This window comes from Erythranthe guttata, chromosome 3, assembly GCF_056151865.1.
Source record: "Erythranthe guttata isolate IM_541 chromosome 3, IM_541, whole genome shotgun sequence".
NCBI classification, from domain to species: Eukaryota; Viridiplantae; Streptophyta; class Magnoliopsida; order Lamiales; family Phrymaceae; genus Erythranthe; species Erythranthe guttata.
Window position 1 is genome coordinate 13,682,531 of NC_142535.1, and position 10,272 is coordinate 13,692,802.

Below are 10,272 nucleotides of genomic sequence, written 5' to 3' on the forward strand. Positions count from 1 at the left end.
AGAAATTGAAATCCATGTGGTCGTATTTAATGTGTAGCAAATTCATGAGGGCCCTTTGTGGGCATGATTAGAATCAAAGGAAAAGTTAAATAGAACAGTCCATTTTAGAAGGGCTAGTACACCTGGTTATTTACATTAGGTGAATTTGAACGACATATTTGGTTAGATAATTACACTTGGTTAGATAATTACACATTCATGAATTATAATTAAACATACATACATGAGTGTGTGATTATGTGTAGATTTATGGTTCACATATATTCCGTATAAATAACTAGGTGTAGCAACTTAAATTCCATTTAAGAAGTTAACATAAACCGAATAATTAGGCAAGGTTGCTATAAAAGGAATAGACATAATGCACGAGTATTGCAAGTCGGGGCAAAAATCAAATTAGTTGGCAAATATATGTTTCAAATTTCAATCCTATTTATTAAAAGCCTTGGAATTTTTTTATTTTTTTTAATTTCTTTTTTTGACAAATGGTGGAATTAGAATTTTCCGTTTGGCAAGCCGAAAATCTGTGAGAGCAAATTAAAATTCATCGGATGAAATTAATGATTAAAATCTGTTATAAGTAATGGCTATGAATTTGTTTCAAGTTTTGAAAATTTAAAAGCAATAACATCTTAATTTTTCTTTTAATGTGACGGATGGAAATTAAAGATTAGCCAAACCCAATTAATTAAGACTGGTTTTGGTCTTCAGCAAGTTTGGTATAAGCTAGTGCTTTTAATTAAAAGAAATTAAAATTTATTTTCACATGTGGTGAATGTTTTTAGTTTTACGCAGACGGATTCGAATCGATGAATCGTCTAGTGATACAGGAATCTAATGTGTGATGTGTCGCATATTAAAATTAGGCAGTGTATTGAATAGATCACTGCCATTACCAAATATGGTTAAATCTTTATTTTTAACGTACCATTTGGAGGCTCGTACTGTGGCTTGCATTTGTCTTATAGGGCTCGCATCAATCTCTGGAATTAAATTCGTGGAAGCTCGCTTGATCACCATGGAGGAGTGACGCCAATGCGAGAAGTTCCACAATTGCCCATTCCGTGGTATTTGAGATTGATTCTGCTCCTGCAAGAATCAAGTCCTCGCATATATAAATTAGAATTAGTAGAATCAAGTCTATTTTTCTTGGGGCAATTTTCTAAATACCATTCCAATCTAATTTCCTTTCATATTAGAACACTCATATTTTTCCATTTTGCTTAAATTCATTCGGGCAGCTTAGACGGTGAGCTTATAAGACTAAAAATAGAGAACTTGTACTCGGGACTTAACACTACATGATGTTCATGTATTGTTAACTCCTCATTCTAAGTTTTTGACTAAACTGTCTATTTTCAGTCTAACAAAAACACACTCACCAAAAGAAAGTGCTTTATGTCCTCCAACCTCAAGTCATAATCACTTTCTAGGTTGAGATCGATGATTACTTCAAGTAAATCCTTTTTCTTAGGATAATCAGGAGATGATAACATGCACCTCGATTGCATCCTTTCGCTAATTATTTCATCGAACATCGCTAGCAACATCCCAAAGTAACCCTCTGCCTTGCGCTTAGTGCCTTGTGGATCGATCAACTTAAGAACCGGGAAGTAATCAGCAAGATTAGGGGTGCCTAAAACATTCACCAAGCCCCTAACAGTTCCCTAACGATTGTTTGTATGGTTCCGATTTTGAGGTACATTAAAGGGCCATAAGTCTTGGATAGCTTCGCTAAAGAGCGATGGGCCCCATTTCGCCCGAGGTGAAGAATGTTGCCTATGATAGGAAGAGGAAAGGATACGGTCCCGGTGGAAGCTTTCTGTTCCGAAGTTTTGTTACCAAGACATGAAAAAATGTCAAGGATAAAAAAAGTAGCAAAAGTGTAACAAAATCCATTTCACTTTTTTTTCTTTTTTTCTTTTTTTCTGCAATTGAGGTGTAATAATAAAAAAATGTGGTATGTTTTTATATAGACATGCAAAAACCGACATTAATTTGGTATTCGATAGATGCTTTAGTCTTGGTACGTACAAGGCAAACCAAACAATTTCCAAAATTGAAATTTTTTTGGGTCACTTTATTCTTAGTTTGTTGCTTGTCAATATCATTGAATGTGCAATTATGTGTGTTATTAATACACTTGCATCCCTTTTTATTTTATAGAACAACAATAGGATTTTCAACACGTGTAGCATAGATTTCACCCCATGTCATATGTATGACACGCGAATTACTACATCGTATCATAATTTTTATACCGGAATCTTATTATCAATCTATATTTTATTAGGGATGTTATAAATTGGAAGCAAATAAGAAACGAATCTTTGAAAATTTATATTTGAACCGTACACCTTCAATTCTATCTTACTTTTTTCTTTCTTCCCGGAATGTATTCAACTTATACCATCACTCACATTTGTGTGGTAGGAGATTACGAGTTCGATCTCATCATATGTTGGTGCGTGCATGCATTATAGTAAGATCGTTTACAGAGCCTGTTATATTATTACCAAAACCAATATCTGATTCGAGAGATCACTTGCGTGTATATAGAAATTTGGGTTTGAGTTAATTAGTTCGGTATCTTCGTACAAAATCGGATTAATAGAAATTTGACTGACTAAAATCAAGAAGAATCAATTGTTTGTTAAAAGTCGTTAATTAGGCAAGGCGATTTTGGGACAGATAACGAACTGGTAGGCAAATAAATGTTTGATATTAAGATCTCCCTCCATGTTTTTATTGTTGCAAAAATACCAGAAAAGAATTATGTTCACAATGATGATGTTCATGGATGCAAAATAAAAATCATGATTTTAAATTTCAAAAAAAAATTGGAACGGAAAATAAGTAAACTCATAAAAGGAATAAAAGTAACGGTATGTAAAACAATATAGTGACCCTGAAAATAATTTTAGAGAGAAACTTATATATAAAAGAAATAAACGTTAGGCAACCTAAAAAACTCTAATGGCATATTTGCAAAAATAATTTAGTTTATGCATATATATAATTTTCTTTATCTCATATTTTGCAGCCATTTTTTTTCTTCTAATTATTCTAACACCAAATCTCGCGTACAACAATCGTAATCCATTACATCTATATTTTTTTAATTATTATTGTTATTATTATTATTATTATTATTATTATTATTATTATTATTATTATTATTATTATTATTATTATTATTATTGTTATTATTATTATTATTATTATTATTATTATTATTATTATTATTATTATTATTATTATTATTATTATTATTATTATTATTATTATTATTATTATTATATCTCCTATTTTCTCTATAAAAAAAATTCTTCATTTATTTAATGACCAATTTCATATCATAGCAATTAAGTTTTTATAGTTTTTTTTTTTTTTTTTAATGAGTTTGCATTATTAAATTTGTTAAAATTTTGATGTTGTTACCGATATCACTAATAATTTTTTTTATAATTGTTAATATCATGTATTAAACTAATCATCAATTTCATTTAAAATGTTATCTCGTGCATCGCACGGGGAAAAATGCTAGTATATAAAATTGTAGTATTTACCTAACAGTCTAGAATAGCTATTTCCATTACTGTTAGATTTGTGAGAAAATAATGAATACCAAACACTAGTTAGATATTTAAAAAAAATGAATAAATAATTAATGGTTACGAATTTGTTTTCAAATTTTGAAAATTTAAAAGCTATAACATCTTAATTTGTCCTCTAATGTGAGCGATGGAAACTAAAGAGTAGCCAAACCAACACTGGTTTTGAACTTGATGTTAGGGTATAAGCTTATATTCCAATTTTACCAATTTCGAAGGATGTCACATCTAAACTGGTCGGTTAATACTATATTATACCCGCTGAAGGTTATATTGGGTTGATTTTTATAGTTGATATATTCACACCAATATGGGTGTGTGGGGTTAATTTTGACAGACTAATTATTTCATTTCATTGAACATTCCTCAAAAAATACCGATTTAACCCTGAGGACCGGTTCACTTGTAATATATTTTTTTATAGAATACAATATGACAATATTACGGATGTAGTATATAACAACGGATGTAGTATATTTTGTTTTTGGGTAAATTACACCCACACCCCTCAGGTATGCTAAAATAACTTTAAGGTCTCTATGGTATCGGTAAATACAATCACCCCCTTGAAACATAGTTAGAAACTCTAATGGGATAATGCATTGGATACGTTATTCCGATAGAGTTTTAACGGACTATTAGTTTCCGGAAGTGGTGGAGACAACAAAGAGTTATGGGTGATTTAAGAAATGTTGGAGGAGCCATGTCACCTCATAACTCTATGTTGTCTCCACCACTAGCTAAAAGTAATAGTGCGTTAGAACTCGATCAGAATAACGTATCCAATAAATTATCCCATTATAGTTTTCAATTATGTTTCAGGGGGGTAAGTATAATTATCGATATCACAAAAATCTTAAAATTGTTTAAACATAACTCAGGGATGTGGGTGTAATTTATCCTTTGTTTTTATACCATCCCTAGTAGCCCTACTCAAATTAATTAATGGGTTAATATTAAGGGTGGAACTAGAACTTTTGAAAACAATTGTAATGTTTTTTTTAAAGTGAATGAGTCATTCCAATTGCATTGAAAAAAAATATAGAAAAATTTGAGAATCGGATTTTCAAAAGTTAGAGTAAAAAAATTGTTTCGTAATTGGAAATCTTTGGAAGGACATTATTGTAATTATATTTTCTAATTCACCTATTACACAAAATGCATATATGATTATATAGATATTAGTAATGTCATTGAGAAATTGTCGAATATCACTGAGAACTAAGTGATGCCGATAGTGTTGTCGAAAATTGATCGGTTGTTGCCACCGGATCGGGGTATGCAATAGACTAGAATTTTCAAATTTTCAAATCTTCAAAGACGATCATCTAAATGCTTTGGAATGGTTCCCGTGAGGGGATGTTGGACGACAACAAATCTCAAGGGTTAGTAATTATGGATATCTGATTGATTTTTGAATAATTCGACCGCAGATTCTCGTAATTTACAAATTTTTGTTTTACTTAACTTAAAATCTATATATTATAAAACTGGCATAGCATTAGTTAGATGGGATTTTTGATAAATACCAATAGTTGAGGCATTTGTTGTTGTTTTTTTAGTAATGTATCCTTAATTACCAGAGTAAATTTCTCAGCAATATATTATGTATGCTGGTTCAAATTTAGTTCGATGAAAAAAGTACTGATGTGGTAAAAAGTAGATATACACGATCCATGTCAAATCTTCTCCAAGATCGATTATTAATTAAGTCTTTAAATATATGCGTGGATTGTCGCAAATAAGCATTAGAGCATCGGACATGGTCCCGACGTAAACCTCTATCGCACAAGTCAGTCTCTGAACTCCAAAAATCTACAGAGAATTCTTATGATAGTGTTAGCATGAAAAATAATGATTAGATCTAATTCTTGAGATTACAGGGCCGCGTATTTATATGTACGATTAGGGCTGAAAGTCGGATCGATCAGATCGGAAACACGTCTTTTGGAAAAATTCCATTTTTTCGAAAATCAAATAATATTTTAGAATTTAATTCCAAATTAAAATCGGAAACCAAAATTTTGTTCCAATTCCAAAAATTTCGGAGATTCCGAAAAAATAACAATTTGAAAAAAATTCCATAAATTTAATTGGAATTTTTTAAAATTTTAAAAATAATCACAAACTAAAATTGTGTCTTACTGAATGAGTTAAATAAAAGCCAACCTTGTCACGGTTATTAAAGTATACAATGTGTAATATATTTTTATACATAAACAATTATTGAATAAAACATTTCAGAAAAATCCGGGTTTATCAGAATTATTTTGGGTACTAAAATCGGATCGAAAAGATTGTATATAATTTGAATTCCAACCCAAACAATTTCGAGAAAAAAAAAAAAATCGGAAATCGAAATATTTGATATCAGAATAAAGATATTTATTCCAAACTCGAAAAATTTCGAATCATCGGAACTTGGACTTTGTGAAGTTGGGATTCCACTTCTTTCTTCATCTTGGGATTAAGCTTGGCCCAAAAATTAAGTATAATAATTAGATATTGCGGTAGCGGCTTTAGGCAATTGAAGGTTCAATATAGGTACATTTTCAAGATTCAAGACTTGATAGGAAAAGCCTCAAGGGGCACAGCCTTCTGAAGAGAAAGCCCCAACACGTCATTCATGTCGATTTCCTCGGGTTTCATCCCCGGCTCGAGTTTCCACTCAAAGTTATGAATCAAAGACGCCACCATGAGATGCACCATAATACGAGCCAATGGCATCCCGGGGCATATTCTCCTTCCCGAACCGAAGGGAATGAACTCAAAATCATGGCCTGTATATTCGATTTTGTTGTCTAAAAATCTTTCAGGCTCAAACATATCTGCATTTGACCATATACTCGAGTCTCTTCCCATTGCCCATACGTTAACAAGTATCTGTGAATCTTTGGGGACCATATAGCCGTTGATTTCCAAATCTGTATCGGCCTTGTGAGGGATTAAAACCGGGCCCCCAGGGTAACATCGAAAGGCCTCTTTAATCACCGCACATAAGTACGGGAGTTTTGAGATATCAGATTCTTCGACTTGTTTATTCTCTCCGATAACGGTCTTCAGCTCATCTTTAGCCTTCGACATTATTTTAGGGTTGCGTAGTAGTTCCGCCATTGCCCATTCCGTGGTGTTTGAGCTCGATTCTGCTCCTGCAAGAATCAAGTCCTGGCATATATAAACTAGAATTAGTAGAATCAAGTCTATTTGTCGTCTAAACTGTCTATTTTCAGTATAAGATGTCTATTTTAAACAAATTCAAAGTATCTTGGTGGAATACCTTTAGCTATGCAAAATAGTTTTAAGAGATTTTTAGCCAATTTTCCTCTTGTCTATTTAGTATTTATTTATTTAAGGTACATCATAAATCCATGGAGAAAACGAAAACACACTCACCAAAAGAAAGTGCTTTATGTCCTCCAAGTTCAAGTCATAATCACTCTCTAGGTTGAGATCGATGATTACTTCAAGTAAATCCTTTTTCTTAGGATAATCGGGGGAGGATGGCATGCACCTCGATTGCATCCTTTCGGTAATTATTTCATCGAACATCGCTAGCAACTTCCCAAAGTAACCCTCTGCCTTGCGCTTAATGCCTTGTGGATCTATCAACTTAAGAACCGGGAAGTAATCAGCAAGATTAGGGGTGCCTAAGACATTCATGAGGCCCCTAATAGTTCCTTTCATTTCTTGAACAGAATCGAAACCAAAGTGAGAAAAATCAAGAGAAAAGAGAGTTGTTGAAATTAGATTAAGGGAGGTCACAAATGCAACCTCCCCGATATCGACAATCCGTCCGCTACCGCAGCATTCGTGCAAGTAGTCACGCAACTGCTGCAGCTTTTCTTGACGAAGGGCTTCACTCGATTGGAGCTTATGCGCCGTAAAAAGATGCTCTTTGCATATCTGACGAAATATACGCCACTTGCTTCCAGCTGGCAGGTAGGCTATGGATCCGTTGTGGTGGTTCGTTGCTTGGGCCGCAAGAGATACCGTCCGGTTGGAACAGACTTGATCGTGCTTCTGTAGAATTTCTCTTGCCATTTTTGGCGAAGAAGCCACGATTGTTTGTATGGCTCCGAGTTTGAGGTACATTAAAGGGCCGTAAGTCTTGGATAGCTTCGCTAAAGAGCGGTGGGCCCCGTTTCCCCCGAGGTGAAGAATGTTGCCTATGATTGGAAGAGGAAAGGGCCCCGGTGGAAGCTTTCTGTTACAAAGTTTTGTTACCAAGACATGAGAAAATGCCAAGGATAAAAAAAAGTAGAAAAAGTGTAAGAAAATCCATTTGATCAACTTTTTTTTTTTTTGCAATTGAGGTGTAATAATAAAAAATGTGGTATGTGTTTATATAGACATGCAAAAACCGACATTAATTTGGTATTCGACAGATGCTTTAGTCTTGGTATGTACCAAACAATTTCCAAATTAGAATTTTTTTGGGTCACTTTATTCTTAGTTTGTTGCTTGTGAATATCATTGAATTAATGTGGTATTTTAGAAATTTGAGAGGCAATTATGTGTGTTATGCATCCGTTTTTTTATAGAACGACAATAGAATTTTCACCAGATGTAGCATAGATTTGACACTGAAATTACTACATCGTAATATAATTTCTATACCGGAATCTTATTATCAATCTATGCTTTATGTTATGAATTGGAAGCAAATAAGAAACGAAAAAATATGCGTGAAATCTTTGGAAAATTATATTTGAACCGCACACTTTCAATTCTATCTTATTTTGTTCTTTCTTTCCAAAATGTGTTCAACTTATACCACCACTCACATTTGTGTGGTAGGAGATTAGGAGTTCGATCTCATCATATGTTGGTGCGCACATGCATTATAGTAAGATCGTTTACAGAGCCTGTTATATTATTACCAAAAACAATATCCGATTCAAGAGATCACTTGCATGTATATAGAAATTTGGGTTTGAGTTAATTAGTTCGGTATCTTCGTACAAAATCGGATTAATAGAAATTTGACTGACTAAAATAAGGAAGAATTAACTGTCTGTTAAAAGTCGATAATTAGGCAAGGCGATTTTGGGACAGAAAACAATCTGGTAGGCAAATAAATGTTTGAAATTAAGATCTCCCTCCATGTTTTTATTGTTGCAAAAATACCATAAAAGAATTATGTTCGCAATGATGATGTTCAGGGATGAAAAATTAAAATCATGATTTTAAATTTCAAAAAAAAAAAAATTGGAACGGAAAATAAGTAAACTCATAAAAGAAATAAAAGTAACGTTATGTAAAACAATATAGTGACCTTGAAAATAATTGTAGAGAGAATCTTATATATAAAAGAAATAAACGTTAGGGTAACCTAAAAAACTCTAATGGCATATTTGTAAAAATAATTTAATTTATGTGTATATATAATTTTCTTATTTTGCAGCCATTTTTTTTCTAATTACTTTACCACCAAATCTCGGCTAAAACAATCATAATCCATTACATCTATATTTAATTATTATTATTATTATTATTATTATTATTATTATTATTATTATTATTATTATTATTATTATTATTATTATTATTATTATTATTATTATTATTATTATTGTTATTATTATTATTATTATTATTATTATTATTATTATTATTATTATTATTATTATTATTATTATTATTATTATTATCTAATATATAAAAGGAAGAAATGTTGGGCAACCCTAAAAAACCGTAATGGTATTTCTGTAATTATTTATTTTTAATATCTAACTATAATTTTTAACATTTATCAAAATCAAAACTAACCCGTGAAGAATCCTATCTTATTGGTACTTAATGTAATTATTTATTTTTAATACTTTTTTTTCTACCAATTTTTTAATTATAATTTTCAACAATTATTAATCTCCTATTTTTCATCAATATATCTCAAATCTTAAGAGATAAAGCTAGAAATTCAATTTGTTAAAAGTCTATTTATTTGGATTATAAATCTTAATATGTAAGATTTAAAAAATCTAATGTTATATAAAATATGAATAATACTATATTATTAAATTTTACTATATTAGTGTACTATATTTTCTTATTATGTATTAAATTGATTATTTTTTTCACTATTTAAATAATACCCCGTGCATCGCACGGGGGAAAAATGCTAGTTATTATTACATCTAGTATTTTCTCTGTAAAAAATTACTTTATTTATTTAATGATCAATATCATATTATGGCAATTAAGTTTTTATATTTTTTTTTTTGTTTTTTTTTTTTTTTTGAATGTGCTTGTATTATTAAATTTATATAAATGTTGATGTTGTTACTGATATCACTAATAACTTTTTTCTTATAATTTTTAACTAGTATCTCACCCGTGCGATGCACGGGATCAGATTTTAGATCAAAAGGAATTATTCTAAAAAATTACCGAACTAAAAAAAGGTCGAGGATTTAAGTCGAATACGACCGAACAAAAAATAACAATTTCGTATTTTATATCATCAACAAAAAGTCTCCATAAATATAAAATGGCAATCTTGTACAAACCATCCACGCCGAAATGCCACAACCAACTCCAAGTGGGGAATCGAATGAATGGACCACTCTTGTACATTAATCTGAATGTTGGTACAATATAACACGAAGCTACGGTCACGAAAAATGAAAATACATTTAAATAAAATAATATAGTAAAA

General features: G+C 31.1%; 1 protein-coding gene across 1 annotated transcript; it reads right to left on the minus strand.

The window, feature by feature from the left end:
- Positions 1–6,064: 6,064 nt before the first annotated feature.
- Positions 6,065–7,908, minus strand: LOC105971230 (cytochrome P450 76T24). Its single transcript, XM_088816052.1, has 2 exons — positions 7,008–7,908; positions 6,065–6,779 (listed from the first exon to the last, which is right to left on the minus strand). The coding sequence occupies exons 1-2, from the start codon at positions 7,704–7,706 to the stop codon at positions 6,174–6,176; spliced, it is 1,305 nt and encodes a 434-aa protein (XP_088672178.1). The 5' UTR covers positions 7,707–7,908; the 3' UTR covers positions 6,065–6,173.
- Between the last annotated feature and the right edge of the window lie 2,364 nt (positions 7,909–10,272).

What these genes read in the sequence shown, in the direction of transcription:
- LOC105971230 (XM_088816052.1), bottom strand. Translation starts at nt 7,706, where the DNA reads ATGTACCTCAAACTCGGAGCCATACAAACAATCGTGGCTTCTTCGCCA. An exon ending in ACATAAAGCACTTTCTTTTG is followed by an intron (nt 6,780 to 7,007) that starts GTGAGTGTGTTT and finishes TATATATGCCAG; the next exon opens with GACTTGATTCTTGCAGGAGC.